Raw genomic sequence first — 18,027 nt, forward strand, 5'->3', positions numbered from 1 at the left:
CGTTTTTCACATTTACAAGATCATGTGATCAAAAATCCAGGCGCTTGGCAACTTGGCATGTACTTATGGCTTTTGCAGCATCCATAAGCCGCCCTGAGTCTTCGGAGAAGGGCGGGATATAAATGGAATTAAAATAAATAAAATAAATAAATAAATCTGTGACCTTCCCATCCAGGTCCCAACAAACAAAGACAATGGGGGGGGGGAAGCCAGATTCGTTTAACATCCGCATGTTTCACTTAACAACTCTGGCAGAAAAGATCCTAAAATGGGCCGAAACTCCCTTCGCAAGTGCCTCGCTTAACAACGGACCTTTCTGAACTCAATTGCGGTTATAAGTCAAAAGGCTAATTGTGATCACACCCTGAAATTGTTCCCAATTCAAATTCTCAGAGGTTCCACCTTGGCCAACGCTGAATCTAAAGGTGGAATTTTTTTTTATTTATTTTTGCAAGGAGATGCCGGTGGCGGGGCGGGGGGAAAGGGAGGGTGGAAATGTATTTTTAAATACCCCAAGCAAGAGAGAATAAATAACCCCTTGGGAATATGACTGACTTATGTGGCAGGTCAGAAACTTTATTTGTCGGTAAGGCGGGGAGAGAAGAGACTGGGCACAGGGGAAGAAGTGAAAACCTGCAAACTCTGGTGTGAAATTTAACTTAAAGAAAAGAAAAGAAAAGAAAAGAAAAGAAAAAAGAAAAAAAGAAAAGAAAAAAGAAAAAAAGAAAAAAAAGAAAAAAAAGGGGACTCATAAACCCACCTCAGCCAACAAAAAGAATAATAATAGTAATAATAATTAAAAATGCTCTTTGCTTCTCATGGAGAATTTGAAACTAATTCCACATCGCATTGCTAGGAATGTTAGATGTCGCTTTCTTAACACGGCTGGCCGCAACTGGGGACCTGGGTCCGTTTCACCCCAGCATCCATTTGCACCCCTGAATTGCTGCAGTCCACAGCAACTCCGTCGGTCATAGAGGTCCGTGCATCGACACCGCTGTCCACAGAGCGACCGAGACCAAGCCCGCGCAAAGTCTGAGGGAGGGGCAAGGTCGGAGGTCAGAGGAAGATGAGGTACAGGAGCAGACTTCACTTTCCGACCGGCTTTCGTCACGGTATCCCTGTTGGGAGCGTCCCCTGGTCCTGGAGCGCCCGGCTGGCTCCGGCGCATCGGCCTGCATGTCGCTGCAGACCAGCCAGTCTTTTGCAATCGAGCGAGGATAGCCCGATTCGGCCTCCAGTTCGCTGTCCGCCACTTTCCAATATTCCTTGCCCTTGAAAAAGTAGGTGGCCCCTGGGAGAACAGACCCAGAAAGAAGGGTAAATCAGACAGGTAAATCATCTCTCCGTAGCATGCAAAGGAGACAATCCACAAGCCCAACAGGGAACAAAAAGAGCGAAACGGCAACCCCCTCCAGCGATCAGCATTTGCATTTGGTCTTCATTGCCACCTTTTAATTCGGAGATTTTAGACGAAGGAGGAGGAGGATGGGGGAAGCGTAGTTTTCAGCTAGCCAAAACAATTCGTATCTGTGAGAGTCAAGGTCAGTGCTGGTAACATTTTGGCGGGCTAGAGCAGGGCTTTTCAACCAGTGGTACGGGTACCACCTGTGCTACATTGGCACCTGCCAGGTGGTACGCGACCATCCTAGAAAAGTGCTAGCAGGGGAGGGGAATGAGCTGAGCAGCACCGCACAAGCTTGAGCGAGAGATGGCTGGAGCTGCAGGGCTGTCAGGGCAAATGTGGTGGAATGTAGTCTGGAGTCCCGGGGAGGAGGGGTTCCTTCCCAGAGGGCTGAGAGGCAGGAGAGCTTGGAATATCTAGTGGGCAGGAGGAGAGCAAAGTCAGACTATCCCTAGCGGTGTATATATAATTATTATACAACTACCTTGCCTAGCAATGGAAATTTTGGGCCCAGTTGTGGTCATAAGTCAAGGACCACCTATATGTCTATTGGCGTTCCGGCCTAATTGGGAGACGTGCCAAGCGCTCTCCTTACTTGCAGCAAAGAGTGGCTCAAAAGGAGCTCTCTGGGTGTCCAAACTCACCATCTGACCAGTGCGTGGCATCGTCCAGCTGGCTGGGGATGCCTTTCCACAGCCGGCTTTCTAAAGGATAACCCGCCTCCATTCTCTGCTGGTGGTCATCGTAGCACCAGTGGAGGTCACCTTTGAAGAAATAGGTCTTGTCGTTCTGAGCCCAGGAAAAGGCTGCGTCGATGCCTCCTAAGGGCAAGCCGAAATCCGAGATGGGCCGAGGGTAGCCTTCTTCGACGTTGTTGTCTTTGAACACCCAATAGCGGTCCCCTGGGGAGGTAAGTTAAGAGGTAAGGAGGGAAGGAGGAGGAAACGGAGAGGAAAGAAGAAGGGAGAGAAGAGGAAGAAGAGGAAGGAGGAAGAAAAGAAGAAAGAGGAGGAGGAGGGAAAAGAAGAAGGGAAGGAGGAGGAAAGAAAGGAGAAAGAGAGAAGAGGAAGAGGTGATGGAGAGGAAGAAGGGAATGAGGAGGAAAGAAAGGAGAAAGAAAGGAGAGAAGAGGAAGAGGTGATGGAGAGGAAGAAGGGAATGAGGAGGAAAGAAAGGAGAAAGAAAGGAGAGAAGAGGAAGAGGTGATGGAGAGGAAGAAGGGAATGAGGAGGAAAGAAAGGAGAAAGAAAGGAGAGAAGAGGAAGAGGTGATGGAGAGGAAGAAGGGAATGAGGAGGAAAGAAAGGAGAAAGAAAGGAGAGAAGAGGAAGAGGTGATGGGGAGGAAGAAGGGAATGAGGAGGAAAGAAAGGAGAAAGAAAGGAGAGAAGAGGAAGAGGTGATGGGGAGGAAGAAGGGAAGGAGGAGGAAAGGAAGGAGAAAGAAAGGAGAGGAGAGGAAGAGGTGATGGAGAGGAAGAAGGGAAGGAGGAGGAAAGAAAGGAGAAAGAAAGGAGAGAAGAGGAAGAGGTGATGGGGAGGAAGAAGGGAAGGAGGAGGAAAGGAAGGAGAAAGAAAGGAGAGGAGAGGAAGAGGTGATGGAGAGGAAGAAGGGAATGAGGAGGAAAGAAAGGAGAAAGAAAGGAGAGAAGAGGAAGAGGTGATGGGAGGAAGAAGGGAAGGAGGAGGAAAGGAAGGAGAAAGAAAGGAGAGGAGAGGAAGAGGTGATGGAGAGGAAGAAGGGAATGAGGAGGAAAGAAAGGAGAAAGAAAGGAGAGAAGAGGAAGAGGTGATGGGGAGGAAGAAGGGAAGGAGGAGGAAAGAAAGGAGAAAGAGAGAAGAGGAAGAGGTGATGGAGAGGAAGAAGGGAAGGAGGAGGAAAGGAAGGAGAAAGAAAGGAGAGAAGAGGAAGAGGTGATGGGAGGAAGAAGGGAAGGAGGAGGAAAGAAAGGAGAAAGAGAGAAGAGGAAGAGGTGATGGGGAGTAAGAAGGGAAGGAGGAGGAAAGAAAGGAGAAAGAAAGGAGAGAAGAGGAAGAGGTGATGGGGAGGAAGAAGGGAAGGAGGAGGAAAGAAAGGAGAAAGAAAGGAGAGAAGAGGAAGAGGTGATGGGGAGGAAGAAGGGAAGGAGGAGGAAAGAAAGGAGAAAGAAAGGAGAGGAGAGGAAGAGGTGATGGGGAGGAAGAAGGGAAGGAGGAGGAAAGGAAGGAGAAAGAAAGGAGAGGAGAGGAAGAGGTGATGGGGAGGAAGAAGGGAAGGAGGAGGAAAGAAAGGAGAAAGAAAGGAGAGAAGAGGAGGAGGAGGAGGAGGTGATGGAGAGGAAGAAGGGAAGGAGGAGGAAAGAAAGGAGAAAGAAAGGAGAGAAGAGGAAGAGGTGATGGGGAGGAAGAAGGGAAGGAGGAGGAAAGGAAGGAGAAAGAAAGGAGAGAAGAGGAAGAGGTGATGGGGAGGAAGAAGGGAAGGAGGAGGAAAGGAAGGAGAAAGAAAGGAGAGAAGAGGAAGAGGTGATGGAGAGGAAGAAGGGAAGGAGGAGGAAAGGAAGGAGAAAGAAAGGAGAGAAGAGGAAGAGGTGATGGGGAGGAAGAAGGGAAGGAGGAGGAAAGAAAGGAGAAAGAAAGGAGAGAAGAGGAGGAGGAGGAGGAGGTGATGGAGAGGAAGAAGGGAAGGAGGAGGAGGAGGAAACGAAGGGAGTATGGCTCTAAGTCAAGGATGGCCATCAGCTCACAGGGCATTAAGGAAATGAAAACAACCTTTCACATGAATCTCCAAGTAAGGAATGAAACAAGCTTTTCAACACAGTGGGGAAACCAAACGTTTGGGGGGAAAGGAGAGTCACAAATGTAAAGCACTTCTACCTTTGAAGAATACGATCTTATGATCGCGGGTCCTCTCGTACACCGCATCCACACTGTCGAGGTTGAGAGGCAATCCCTTCCAGAAGCGATGGATCTGAGCTGGCTGAAGGGACACCAGATGCTTGTTGCGAGTCAGTCGCCAAAAATACTTGCCTGGAGGGAGAAAGTCCGGTTAGTAACAAGGGATGGAAAGCCTTACTCATAAGGCAACCCAAAGTGAGGATCAGCACTCCACTAGACCTTCTCTCCAGAAGGGACTGGACCAGGGGTGTCCAACCTGGGCAACTTTAAGATGGGTGGACTTCAACGCCCAGAATTCCCCAGCCAGTTACAATGGCCGTGGAGGGCTGGGGAATTCTGGGAGTCGAAGTCCACCCATTTGAAGGTTGCCAAGTTTGAGAAACACTGGCTTAAAGACTTGGTTAAACCAACCCACTGAGCTCAAGCAATCATAGAGTCTTATCTAGGGAAGCCCGACCCTGGGGGATTCTGGGAATCGAAGTCTACCTGTCTTAAGGCTGCCAAGGTTGAGAAACATTGGCTTTAAAGCTTTGGTTAAACCAACCCACTGAGCTCCAGCAACCATAGAGTCTTATCTAGGGAAGCCCGACCCTGGGGGATTCTGGGAATCGAAGTCTACCCATCTTAAGGCTGCCAAGGTTGAGAAACATTGGCTTTAAAGCCTTGGTTAAACCAACCCAGTGAGCTCCAGCAACCATAGAGTCTTATCTAGGGAAGCCTGACCCTGGGGGATTCTGGGAATTGAAGTCTACCCATCTTAAGGCTGCCAAGGTTGAGAAACATTGGCTTTAAAGCCTTGGTTAAACCAACCCGCTGACTCATAGCAACCATAGAGTCTTATCTAGAGAAGCCTGACCCTGGGGGATTTTGGGAGTTGAAGTCCATCCCTCTTAAGTTGCCAAGGCTGGACACCCGTGGACTAGACCAAAAAGGTAGTGAAAAGGATGTTCCCAGTGCTATAGAGAGTTGTGTAGCTCACTTGAGGACACTTATGGATCTCTGAAGAATTTCTGGTGTCTCAAAGGCAGAGCCTGCAAGCCCAAATCTTCCCACAGCAAAAATACATTTGGTAAGTTGAGGTAGCCCCCTCCAAATACTTATTCAGGAAACAATAGGCCTTCTGCAGCTTTAGCAGCTGTTGACATTGCATTTAGACTCTTGAGGGACATTAAGGCCAGCCCGAAAAACAGAGGAGAAGAGAGCAGAACTACTAACCCTGAAACATCTGCAGAATAGCTCAGATTTTTAATTTTTTTTCTTCCAAAAATGACCATTCTACAAATTCATGTCACTCGGCACTGCTTTCTTCTTTGGCTTTATTTGACATTGATCTACGGAGGAATAACATCCCATCCTGAGGAAGTGGGATTTATAAATCCTTGCCTTTACGGCTAAAAGGGGAATCGGAGGAAAGATGGAAGGTTGAAGAAAGCGGTCTCTTTGCATCTTTATGAGAACTTTATGCGATTAAATCAGCATCTTCTTTGCATGGGTAATGAAGCTTTTACCCCGCCGTGGGGTAAGGCTCACCAGTTAATTTCCAATATCTTTCGGAGAGATGCCATTCGTTTAAGTGGCTTCTTCTTCTTCTAAACGGTAATTTAGAAGCTCAAAGTTGAAAGCGCTCCAGAAGCTAATTTGACAGGATGAAGAGCGACACAAGTTGTGAGGAGGAGTTATGGAGATGGTGAACGTTTTGCATACCAACACTTTCAGGTGTCGTCCATGGCAGCGCTAAGCTGGGATGAAAAATTCCTGCCCTGATGGTCTGAAAAAGGTGACGCTGGTCAAGATTAACCAGGGGTGGAGTTTGGGGAAAGAATGATTACAAGGCTGAAATTGGGAAACTGAGTTTAGCAGAGGTCAGCACCCCTCATGTCTGTGAGGTCCCAGATATTCTCTGAGCTGGGTGGTTTCCTTGCAGACATTTCATGACCCAACTAGGCAATTTCATCAGTGCTAAAAGGGGTTTGCTTGAGCACTGATGATTTAACCTAGTTGGGTCATGAAATGTCTGCAAGGAAACCACCAAGCTCAGAGAGCATCAAAGGACTCTGCAGTCCTCCTCCTCCTCCTCCTCCTCCTCCTCCTCCTCCTCCTCTTCCTCCTTCTCCTCTCCAATCCAGAAACACCTGTCATGGTTCCGACAAATGAAACTCTTCAAAGAATTTTGAGGCATTGTTTACCTTAAAGACTCTTTATTTGAGTAGCATAGCATCGGCACTAACGCAATCGAAGGCAAAAATTAAATTCCCCTCCCCTGAGCACATAGTATCAAAGCATAAATCACATTCTCCAATTAGTTTGAAATTCGGGCTTCCCCTCCAGTTCTCCAGCCCGCCAATTCTTATCATCTCTTATTTCAATAACCTTGGTTCTCACACTAGGTTCAGTATTGTTATGTCTAGCTAAAGTCTCCTGCACATTCCTCCCCCCCACCATCATCTAACTCTACCTCTAATTCTAAGAGTAAAACATAAGGAGAAAATGGTTGCATCTCCATCTGTGGTCAAAGCAAAAACATCCGATGTTAGCAGCATTGACAACAGCATTCCCTTTTAGCACTGATGATGCAATCCAGTTTGGTCATGAAACATCTGCAAGGAAACCACCGTGCTCAGAGAGCACCAAGGATCACCACCAACCCTGTTCAACCCCATTGATTTTGCTTGTCCAAAGGTTGCCAAAGGGGATCCCATGATCCTCGGACACTGCAAGCATCCTACGTACAGTACATGCCAAGTGTCCGAATTTTGATCCCATGACCATGGGGATGCTGGAACGGTCGTGAGTGAAAAATGGCCACGAGTCCCTTTTTTTCATTGCTGTGGTAGCTTTGAATGGTCGCTAAGTGAATAGTTATATTACAGTGATGGCGGACCTTTTAGAGACTGAGCGCCCAAACTGCAACCCAAAACCCACTTATGTATCGTTGAGTGCCGGGTGGTGTGGCCCATTGGGTGGGGGTGGCCCATTGGGTGGGCGTGGCTGCGGTGGTAACGGCAGACTGGGTGGGACCTAAAAAGTTCAATCAGTCAATTCCATTTTTGCGAGTTTTTTTCCCCCCGCAAGAAATTGAAAGTGATTGATTGAACCTTTTTTTTTTTTTTGCACATGGTGGCGGAGGCCTAAAGTAAAAAGGTTTTTATAAAACCAGCTGAAGGCCTAGGACTTGGGCGAGGGTGCGCGTGCCCACAGAGAGGGCTCTGCGTGCCACCTGTGGCTCGTGTGCCATAGGCTCGTCACCACGAGAGTTATAAGATGAGGACTACCTGTATATCTGCCCTGCCCGAACCTCAGCTCACCTCTGAAGAAGAAAACCTCTCCACGGATCTGAGCCACGGCATCGAAGTGTGTGCTGCATCTGTTTGGCACGTCTTTTCTAAACCTGACGAAAAGTGTGTGTGGGGGATTAAAAATAAGTAAAATAAACAAAGCCACCATCATCCACTCACCCCTGCCTGGCCAAGTCTAGCTTTGGCTCAAGCTCAAAATTAAACTCTTTTAACTCTTGCCAATTTCAACCCAAGAGATTTGTTCTTCAGTCCCATAATATCCACTGTTTCAGAGGGGACATCTGACAGGGGACATCTCTTGACAGCTGCACCCGATCCGCGAGTTCAGAAACTTTCTGCTCCAAATTGAAGAGATGGTATCTGGAGTTGGGAGGGCAGAACATCTGCTCTGCTGGCCTGCCGGCCAAATTTCACCCGATCCTAATTCAAGGGTCCTTCAAGCTTCTACTCCTTCCCAAAGAAATTGGGGATGTACGGTTTCACTTACGGGACAGTGGAGTGATTCTCGGGGAAATCTGGCAACATGGGATGGTTGTCTGCATTCGAGATTTCAAGTTTCGCCGTGGGAGACACGGATTCTCTGACTCCTGCGGAGGAAAAACAAGGATGGGTTAAAGCAAAGTGGACCTCAAGGAGATCGTCCAAGTCAACGTTTCCAGAGACAGCATCATATCCTCCAACATGTTCTCCATAGGCCAGGGGTCCCCACTGCGGCTGTTGTTAATGTGAGTCAGTTTAACAAGTGTCTGAATTCTGATCACATGAACCCCGGGGATTCTGCAACGGTCCTAAGTGTGAAAAAGGATCCTAAGTACTGCTGTAATTTTCATTGGTAACTAAACGGTTGTAGGTCAGGGGCTACCTGCAATGGCTTTTCAGTTGTTGTTGTTTTTTTTTTTAAATAAAAAATAAAATATGAACTCTTGTCAGATTAGCTGGGAGAATCCTCACCATAGAGCTGCCAGATCCGGACTTTATCTTCATACGGCAAATCATATTTCAAGGGGTCTCCAACCGGTCCCTGGTAGTACGGCCTCATGATTGATTCCGTAGCAGAGATGTGGGTTAAGCCGATAGCGTGGCCAAATTCGTGGACTGCCACCGCAAACAGATCCATGCCATCGGTATCTGAAATTAAGAGGGAAGACCCAGGCAGATTATTGCATAAGTGAGGAGCTTCTAACTTTTCCTTAGGTTCTTGTGCACGTGTAAAAATAAAAAAAAATACTGGTTAATCCAATGGCACCATAAGACAGTTTTAGACAGGCTGAAAATGTTGGTTTAAGGTATGCCAGACTGTTGCTTACTATGGTTGACCGGTTAAAGGTCATCCTTCACTATAGGTTGACTCAACTCTCCTGCTATTGTGGTGCAATGTCTTCTTATGTTCAACCCCAATGATTGACTTACCTCTTCTGCAACTCCGGCCTGGCTTTGTTGTCTAGATCAGAGGTCCCCAACCTTTTGGGCACCAGGGACCAGTTCAAGGGAGAGAGGTTTTTCCACGGACCGGAGGGTGTGTGTTTTTGTGTGTTGCCTGCATCCCATGGATGGGGCTTTGCTTGTTGGTGTGGATCGGTTGCTGACATGCCATGGCCCAGTACTGGTCCACGGACCGGGGTTTGGGGACCCCTGGTCTAGATGCGGATGGTGCAACATCTAGACCTTTTTTTATCCTATGGTGTCTCCTTGGTTGTACACCTTTAGCCTGTCTTCCTTTGGACTTCTTCTTACTCTATCATTCTCCCGTTCTTTGCACTGGTGCTTGTGAAGGCATGTAAAACCATCCTTTACAAGTTGGAAGATACAAGAACATAGAATGATAGGGTTGGAAGGGACCTTGGAGATCTTCTAGTCCAACCCTTATTCAAGTAGGAAACCTACTCAACCATTCCAGACAAATGGTTGTCCAATCTCTTCTTAAAAGCCTCCCTGATGGAGCACCCACAACTTCTGGAGGCAAGTCGTTCCACTGATTACTTGTTTTCACTGTCAGAAAATTCCTCCTTAGTTCTAGGTTGCTTCTCTCCTTGCTTAGTTTCCATCCATTACTTCTTGTCCTGCCTTCAGATGACTTTGAAGAATATGTTGACCCCTTCTTCTCTGTGACAGCCCCTCAAGTCCTGGAAGACTGCTATCATGTCCCCCCTCGTCCTTCTCTTCATTAAACTAGACATGCCCAATTCCAGCAACCGTTCCTGATATCTTTTAGCCTCCAGTCCTCCAGACTAGACATGTGGTTTCAAACTCTTTGGTCCTTTTCCTGCTCCACATACCTGATGACCGGAAAGTCCAGTATTCATCGTCATCAAAATGAGTGTCTCCAGCAGTATGATGTTCTCCTGGGAAGAAAGCATGGGCTACCGTGCCCCCCGGGCCATCAAAGGGATAGTCATCGTTGTGATCGGTTTTGGAGAAGTCAATCTGGATGTCCGCATTGTTACCGGCCACTTCGTGGAAATTGAGAGGTGTGATGTCACTCCACACCTTCAAGGCGTAGTACATGAGGGCGCGAACCGTGTCGTGGCCCAGATGGGATTCTTTGGGGAACGTTCGAACCCTGAAAGAGGAGAGTTAGGATCAAAAAGGACTCCGCCTTTCAACCACCACCACAGCATATCTCTCTGGCCCAGGCTGAGAATTTTTTAATTTTAATTTTAACTGGGTTTTAATTTTCTCAGGGTTCTATTTAATCTTTTGTAATTTGTTTTAACGTTTGTATTGACTTTCTTTTAAATGCCCTGTAAACCGCCCTGAGTCCTTCGGGAAAGGGCGGTATATAAATCTAAATAAATAAATAAATAAATAAAATAAATATCGCTTGTCTTTCTCAGCTTGTGGTCCTGCAACGCCCAGCAGGATTGAAAAATAAGAAGAAAAAAAAGCACCTTAGCTAACAATTTTGAGAACCATCGTTTCAACATTGCTGGGGGGGGGAGGTTTAAGGACAGCGTGCTTATTTAACTCCAATACCTTCTTTATGGCTTACAGCAAAAAAAAAAAAGCAATAAAACCAGACAACGAAATTATTTAAAAATGAAGCATGCGACCCAGTTAAAGAAAGCGGAGCTGATCAATAAAGTAAATTTTGAGTCGTTTGTTTAAAGCTATGCATCTGTCAAAGTTGATGAAGCAGTCTATATATCGCATGCCGCATTTCCGCAGAGAGCATCTCATCCAGCGGGTGGGGGGGGAATTAAGGATCTGCTCATCTAGAGCTGCCCCAACTCGAGTACTGTTCACAGAAGCGGAGAGCTTGGCCGGTTTCAAAAAAAAAAAATCTGTCCGGAGCTGGTGTTTTATTCCCTGCCTCCAAGAGCATGCTTGCAACATGATTTAATGAAAAAGTAATTTGTTTTTGTGAGCAAAGCTGGACTCTCAACAGTTGCCATAAACCACTGGAAAAACCAATCACCCTCACTTCGCAGATAATGCAGCATTATCAGCCGAGTTTCAGAGAGTAACTCCTTTTTGGAAATCCTATAAGCCTTCTTTCTTTCTTTCTTTCTTTCTTTCTTTCTTTCTTTCTTTCTTTCTTTCTTTCTTTCTTTCTTTCTTTCTTTCTTTCTTTCTTCCTTCCTTCCTTCCTTCCTTCCTTCTTTCCCTCCCTCCTTCCTCTTTCCTTCCCCTTTCCTTTCCTCTCCTCCCTCCCTCCCTTCATCTTCCTTCCTCCCTCTCTCCCTCATTTCTTTCTTTTTTTTCTTTTTCCTTCCTTCCTCCCCTCCCTCCCTCCCTTCCTCCTCCCCCTCCATCCCTCTTTCTTTCTTTCTTTCTTTCTTTCTTTCTTTCTTTCTTTCTTTCTTTCTTTCTTTCTTTCTTTTTCTTCCTTCCTTCCTTCCTTCCTTCCTTCCTTCCTTCCTTCTTTCCCTCCCTCCTTCCTCTTTCCTTCCCCTTTCCTTTCCTCTCCTCCCTCCCTCCCTTCATCTTCCTTCCTCCCTCTCTCCCTCATTTCTTTCTTTTTTTTCTTTTTCCTTCCTTCCTCCCCTCCCTCCCTCCCTTCCTCCTCCCCCCTCCATCCCTCTTTCTTTCTTTCTTTCTTTCTTTCTTTCTTTCTTTCTTTCTTTCTTTCTTTCTTCCTTCCTTCCTTCCTTCCTTCCTTCCTTCTTTCCCTCCTTCCTTCCTCTTTCCTTCCCCTTTCCTTTCCTCTCCTCCCTCCCTCCCTTCATCTTCCTTCCTCCCTCTCTCCCTCATTTCTTTCTTTTTTTTCTTTTTCCTTCCTTCCTCCCCTCCCTCCCTCCCTTCCTCCTCCCCCTCCATCCCTCTTTCTTTCTTTCTTTCTTTCTTTCTTTCTTTCTTTCTTTCTTTCTTTCTTTCTTTCTTTCTTTCTTTCTTTCTTTCTTCTTTTTCCTTCCTTCGTTCCTTCCTTCCTCCCCTCCCTCCCTCCTTCCTTTCCTTTCCTTTCCTCTCCTTTCCTCTCCTTTCCTCCCTCCCTTCCTCCTTTCTTTCTTTCTTTCTTTCTTTCTTTCTTTCTTTCTTTCTTTCTTTCTTTCTTTCTTCCTTTCCTTTCCTTTCCTTTCCTTTCCTTTCCTTTCCTTTCCTTTCCTTTCCTTTCCTTTCCTTTCCTTTCCTTTCCTTTTCTTTCCCTGCTGGCTCCTGTAAGGTTGAAGGCTGAAAGACAGCGAGGTGACACAAAATGGGCCCCAACGGATCGTCCACTCTCTCTGCTGCTGCCCACTGTTGCTGGTGCAGCTTCCTGATAAAACCAGGGTGGGAAGCAACTGATTTTGGAGGCCGGGCACTTTTAATCTGCCCATCCCAAGGGAGAGACATTCATTTCCGAGTTGGCAACGTAGGTATTTGCCGAAAGCCAAGCGGAGAAATTCATCAGTTCAGAGTGTAAATGAATGAACCTCCACTGCACGCCCAGGAGGCAATAAACGGGTGGTTATCTCTGAATACAGGTAAAACATTCTCCTTTCATTTTTGGCACCTGCAAAGGTCTTCTCACTGTCCACTGAGCACGGCCAGACATCCACGTCCATAAAATGAGAGCTCGCTGCAGGCATCGCTTTATTAATTGATTGCATCTTTGACCTCCTTTATGTCCTACCAGATCCAGGCGGGGTATCTCACGCAGGAGAGGAAATAATTCAGAAGGAACAGGCAACCAAGGTGAACTTTCTTGGCTCCGTCGTCTCCCCACCAGGCCTCCACAGATTCACACCTGTCCAGAGGTGGATGCAGCTGGAGGAGCAGCGACGACGGGTTCAAGGTTCCCAATTCCACCGTGGCTGCTTGGGGACTCGCAATCATTTCGTGAGAGGCAGACAAGGAGGTCTTCCTTCGCCACTCCAGGGAAAACGGCAAGGCAGGAAACAGACCAAGTGAGGTCAAAGAACACGGGGCAGAGCCAGAAGAAGATGGAGGGACGATGTATGGAAGACAGGCTACAGCTCCGTGAAATAACCATGGCTGAGGTGTCCAGAAGACTTTCTATCTCTCTCGACTCCCGAAATAGTAAAAGAAGAAGGCAGGAGGAGAAGGAAACAAACCGACAACTGCATCAAATGACAATGGTTGAGGTGTCCAGAAGATCAAGAGCCCAAACTTTGCATCTATCTCAACATCCAAAACAGTAAAAGAAGAAGGGAGGAGGAAGGGGAAGAGGGGAGGAGGAGGGGAGGAGGAGGAGGAAGAGGAGGAGAAGGCGGGAGGAAGAGGAGGAGGAGAGGAGGAGGAGGAGGAGGAGGAGAAGGAAGGCAGGAGGAAGAGGAGGAGGAGAGGGGAGGAAGAAGAGGACGGGAGGAGGAAGGGAGGAGGAGGAAGAGGAGGAGGAGGAAGGGAGGAGGAGGAAGAGGAGGAGGAGAGGGGAGGAAGAGGAGGAGGAGAGGAGGAAGGGACAAAGGGGGAGGAGGGGGAGGACGGGGAGGAGGGGGAGGAAGAAGAGGAGAAGGCGGGAGGAAGAGGAGGAGGAGGGGGAGGAGGGGGAGGAAGAAGAGGAGGAGGGGAGGAGGAGGAGGAAGAGGAGGAGAAGGCGGGAGGAAGAGGAGGAGGAGGAGAAGGAAGGCGGGAGGAAGAGGAGGAGGAGAGGAGGAGGGGACAAAGAGGGGAGGAGGGGGAGGAAGAAGAGGAGGGGAGGAGGAAAAGGAGGAGGAGGGGAGGAAGAGGAGGAGGAGGGGAGGAGGAGGAGAGGAGGAAGGGACAAAGGGGGAGGAGGGGGAGGAGGGGGAGGAAGAGGAGGAGGGGGAGAAGGAAGGCGGGAGGAAGAGGAGGAGGAGAGGGGAGGAAGAAGAGGAGGAGGGGAGGAGGAAAAGGAGGAGGAGGGGAGGAGGAAGAGGAGGAGAAGGCAGGAGGAAGAGGAGGAGGAGAGGAGGAAGGGACAAAGGGGGAGGAGGGGAGGAGGGGGAGGAGGAAGAGGAGGAGGGGAGGAGGAGGAGGAGAAGGAAGGCAGGAGGAAGAGGAGGAGGAGGGGGGAGGAAGAAGAGGACGGGAGGAGGAAGGGAGGAGGAGGAAGAGGAGGAGGAGGAGGAAGGGAGGAGGAGGAAGAGGAGGAGGGGAGGAGGAAAAGGAGGAGGAGGGGAGGAGGAGGAGGAGGAGAAGAGGACGAGGAGGGGAAACAAACCAGTAGTAGGCCCTTCCTCTCTCTTACTCTTTGCTCCATTTTCATTTAACCAACCGCAACAACACAATAATCTCGGCAGCAGCTACTGGCTTAGCTGCTGAACTTGAAAGGGCTCGACCCAACTGGATCGTGGCAAGCTGGTTGAGCTTCAACAGCTCGCCGTAAAACCTCGAGACGAACTACAGAATCAAAGACTTGGACCCCAGAGCTTCTCAATGCTCCACGAATCGTTCTGCCCTCCTGACTTCAGCTCCAATGGACGGCTGCAGCCACTGTCTTGGCGGCGCAGCCTTTGGAGAAGAGGGTTTTTTTCTGCAAGACCTTTCGAAAGCTACGATGCTGCTCAGGAACACAGCGGCATAAATCTTAGGGCTGGAAGGGGCCTTGAAGGTCTTCTAGTCCAACCCTTTGCCTGACACCTTCTCGCATCTTGGACAAACGGCTGTCCCAATTTTTTTCTTGAAGACCCCCATTGATGGAGCAGCAGCCTGAAGACTCCTCAAGAGGCCTTCCTCCACACTTTCCTTTCTTACACCCTCTTGGTCATCATTATCATCAGCCTCCACAAACTCTCAAATGTGGCAGTAGGCGGCGCTCTGGCCACATCGCTGAATTTAGATGAGTTGCTAAGGTCAAGAGAAGCCAACTGGAGAACTTGTTCATCTTGCAAAATTCTCTCTGGGAGAGAGAGATCTCCAGTTCACGTAGATGTTAAAGAGTCTTAGAGAGGGAATAAATCGTGCCCGGTGCCCAAATTGATCTCTTGCCTACATGATCCACGTTCAGATCTGAAGACCTCGGTGGCAAGGGAGCGGCATTTAAGAGGGTTTAGTTAAAAGGCAAACTACCAAAGTGCTGCTGAGGTCTGGAGCTTGTGAGTCACAACCCATCTTGTGAAAACATCCACTTCTATTTTCCCCAGCCCTAATTCCTAGATCTTTCTGCCTTCTGTTTTCAGCTTTGAGAGCTTTATTTGGCTGGTATTTTTTGGGAAACAGCAGAGTCTGGATTCATTTGCGAATCGGAACAAGAATCTAGTCAGCACTAAATTGGCACTAGATAACACTTAAGGGAATTCAAGAAGGGTTGGACTTAAGGTTGCTTGTGGGAACGTGACAAGTCCAGGCTGAATCCTCTCCTGACTCCAGCAGAGATTCTACCTCTGTCTCCTAGATGTAGCACCCAAATCAATAAGATGCATTAACACAACAACAGAAGAATAACAGACGAATAACAGAGTTGGATGTATAGTGAATAGAATAGAGCTGGAAGGGACCATGGAGGTCTTCTAGTCCAGCCCCCTGCTCAGGACAGAGAACCTACAACATCTCAGACAAGTGATTGTCTAGTCTCTTTTTAAAAACCTCCAGTGATGGAGCGCCCACAATTTCTGGAGGCAAAGCTGTTCCACTGGTTGATTGCCCACACAGTCAGGAAGTTTCTCCTTAATTCCTGGTTGCTTCTCTCCTTGATTAGTTTCTTGTCCTGCCCTCAGGTGCTTTGGAGAATAATTTGACCCCCTCTTCTTTATGGCAGCCTCTCAGATACTGGAAGGGACCTTGGAGGTCTTCTAGTCCAATCCCTTATTCAAGCAAGAAACCCTATAGCATTTCAAGCAAATGGCTGTCCAGTCTCTTCTTAAAAACTTCCAGTGTTGGAGCATTCACCACCTCTGGAGGCAGGTTGTTCCACTGGTTAATTGTTCTAATTGACAGGAAATTCCTCCTTGGTTCTACGTTGCTTCTCTCCTTGGTTAGTTTCCATCCGTTGCTTCTTGTCCCGCCTTCAGGTGCTTTGGAGAATAGCTTGACTCCCTCTTCTTTGGGGCAGCCCCTGAGATATTGGAACACTGCTATCATGTCACCCCTCGCCCTTCTCTTCATTAAACTAGACATACCCAACATTTGCCCGGCACATCTCCCGAAACCACAGTGCTGACCAATCCTCTCCAAATCACGATTTGTAACCCTAGAAACAAATCTCCCCAAATAATCCAACAAGCTAGAACTCTTGTTTTGGACCACCAAAGCAAACCAAAGCTCTTTCTGGAGGTTGAAGGAACCAAGAAACCTCGCCACCTTCACATTATAATGGAAGCCTCATCTGAGAGTGTTTGCATCCAACATTTGTTAAACGGCATCTTTGGGGTCAGGGGAATGAAACGACCTCCGTTCATCACTCACCGAAAGGGCAGCGATGGCACGAATGATTTAATTTCCTACCTCCAGGATAAATTCCTTTTGTTCCACTTGGCAGATCCTTGGGTATACCGTCTCCTCCTCGACTTTGCTTCTGCAAGATCCGGCAAAGAGCAGCGGGGTGTCTTCATCAGTTTGAAGGTGGCTTCATCTACAGATTCGCCCCCAAAAGACCCCCCCAAAGAAAAAAAAACATTGGGTGTTCCTCAATTCATATAGACACGTTCATAACATCCCACCTGGTTGTTGTTGTTGTTGTTTTAAAACAAACTTATACTAACGTAACGGTAGAAGCCTTTGAAATGTTTTGTAGATGGAGCATCCATAATTTCTGGAAGTAAGCGGTTCCACTGATTAATTGTTCTCCTTGTCTGGAAATCTCTCCTTAGTTCTAGGTTGCTTCTCTCCTTAGTTCTAGGTTGCTTCTCTCCTTAGTTCTAGGTTGCTTCTCTCCTTGATGAACTTCAACCTGTCCTGCCCTCACGGGCTTTGGAGAAAAGATTGACCCCCTCTTCTTTGTGGTAGCTCCTCAAATAGTTGAAGACTGTCTCCCTTAGTCTTTCTCTTTGTTAGGCAGGGGTGTCAAACTCAATTTCATTGAGGGCCACATCAGCACTGTGGTTGCCCTCAAGGGGCCGGGTGGGTATGGCCAGGGTGGGCGTGGCCTACTGGGTGGGCGTGGCTAGAGTGTGTATGGCCTATTGGTGGGCGTGGCCAGCTCTACATCGTTGGCATCAAGGGTGCCTATGGGGGCCTGGGCAGGAGTGGGGCAGATCTGAGGGTCTCTGGCAGGAGGAGGGTCTCTGGGCCAGGGCCAAGGCAGTGGGGGCCGTTCCCTCACTCTTTCCAGGATGGCTTCGCGGGCCGCATGAAACCACTTCGCGGGCCGGATCCGGCCCCCGGGCCTTGTGTTTGACATGTCTGGGCTAGATATACCTAGAACCTGTAACCATTCATCATATGCTTTAGTTTCTAGTTTTCGTTAAGTCATCCCTTTCCCCCCTCCCATTTTCAAAAGGGGGCGGAGGAAATAAAAATCTGCCCAATTATGGTTGCAGCCGCTGCCAAAAAAGCTAATACAATCCTGGGTTGTGTAAACAGAGGCATAGAATCACGATCACGCAAAGTATTAGCACCGCTTTATAAAAACCTTGCAAGACCACACCTGGAATAGTGCAGCCAATTTTGGTCACCCCATCACAAAAAAGATGTTCAGAGTTCAGAAAAAAAATCAGAGGAGAGCAACTAAGATGATCCAAGGCCTGGAGACTAAAACATACAAAGAAAGGCTGCAGGATTTGGGTTTGGCCAGTCTAAAGAAAAGAAGAAATAGGGGAGACATGATAGCAGTGCTCCAGTATCTGAGGGGCTACCACAAAGAAGAGGGGGCCAGTTTGTTCACCAAAGCACCAGAGGGAAGGACGAGAAACAATGGTTGGAAACTGATCAAAGAGAGAAGCAACCTGGAATTAAGGAGAAACTTCCTGACAGTGAGGACAATTAACCAGTGGAACTGCCTGCCCCTAGAAATTGTGGGCGCTCCATCACTGGAGATTTTTAAGAAGAGACTGGACAGTCACCTGTCTGAGATGGTGTAGGGTCACCTGCTCGAGCAGGGGGCTGGACTAGAAGACCTCCATGGTCCCTTCCAGCTCTATTCTGTTCCTTGGCCCTTCCAAGCCTCCTCTATCCCTC

The 18,027-nt window shown here is 48.0% G+C and overlaps 1 protein-coding gene across 1 annotated transcript; it reads right to left on the reverse strand.

The window, feature by feature from the left end:
- Window positions 1-555: 555 nt before the first annotated feature.
- MMP17 (matrix metallopeptidase 17) lies at window positions 556-16,551 on the reverse strand. Its single transcript, XM_083373265.1, has 8 exons — window positions 16,357-16,551; window positions 9,849-10,132; window positions 8,524-8,700; window positions 8,060-8,159; window positions 7,582-7,664; window positions 4,256-4,408; window positions 2,050-2,307; window positions 556-1,294 (listed from the first exon to the last, which is right to left on the reverse strand). Exons 1-8 carry the CDS (start codon window positions 16,461-16,463, stop codon window positions 972-974), a joined length of 1,485 nt encoding a protein of 494 aa, XP_083229391.1. The 5' UTR covers window positions 16,464-16,551; the 3' UTR covers window positions 556-971.
- Between the last annotated feature and the right edge of the window lie 1,476 nt (window positions 16,552-18,027).

This window comes from Vipera ursinii, assembly GCF_947247035.1.
Source record: "Vipera ursinii genome assembly, chromosome: 14".
In the NCBI taxonomy this organism is placed as follows: Eukaryota; Metazoa; Chordata; class Lepidosauria; order Squamata; family Viperidae; genus Vipera; species Vipera ursinii.

What these genes read in the sequence shown, in the direction of transcription:
- MMP17 (XM_083373265.1), bottom strand. Translation starts at nt 16,463, where the DNA reads ATGAAGACACCCCGCTGCTCTTTGCCGGATCTTGCAGAAGCAAAGTCG. An exon ending in AGAGGTTTTCTTCTTCAGAG is followed by an intron (nt 4,409 to 7,581) that starts GTGAGCTGAGGT and finishes TTCTCCCTCCAG; the next exon opens with GCAAGTATTTTTGGCGACTG. An exon ending in TAAGATCGTATTCTTCAAAG is followed by an intron (nt 2,308 to 4,255) that starts GTAGAAGTGCTT and finishes TTACCTCCCCAG; the next exon opens with GGGACCGCTATTGGGTGTTC.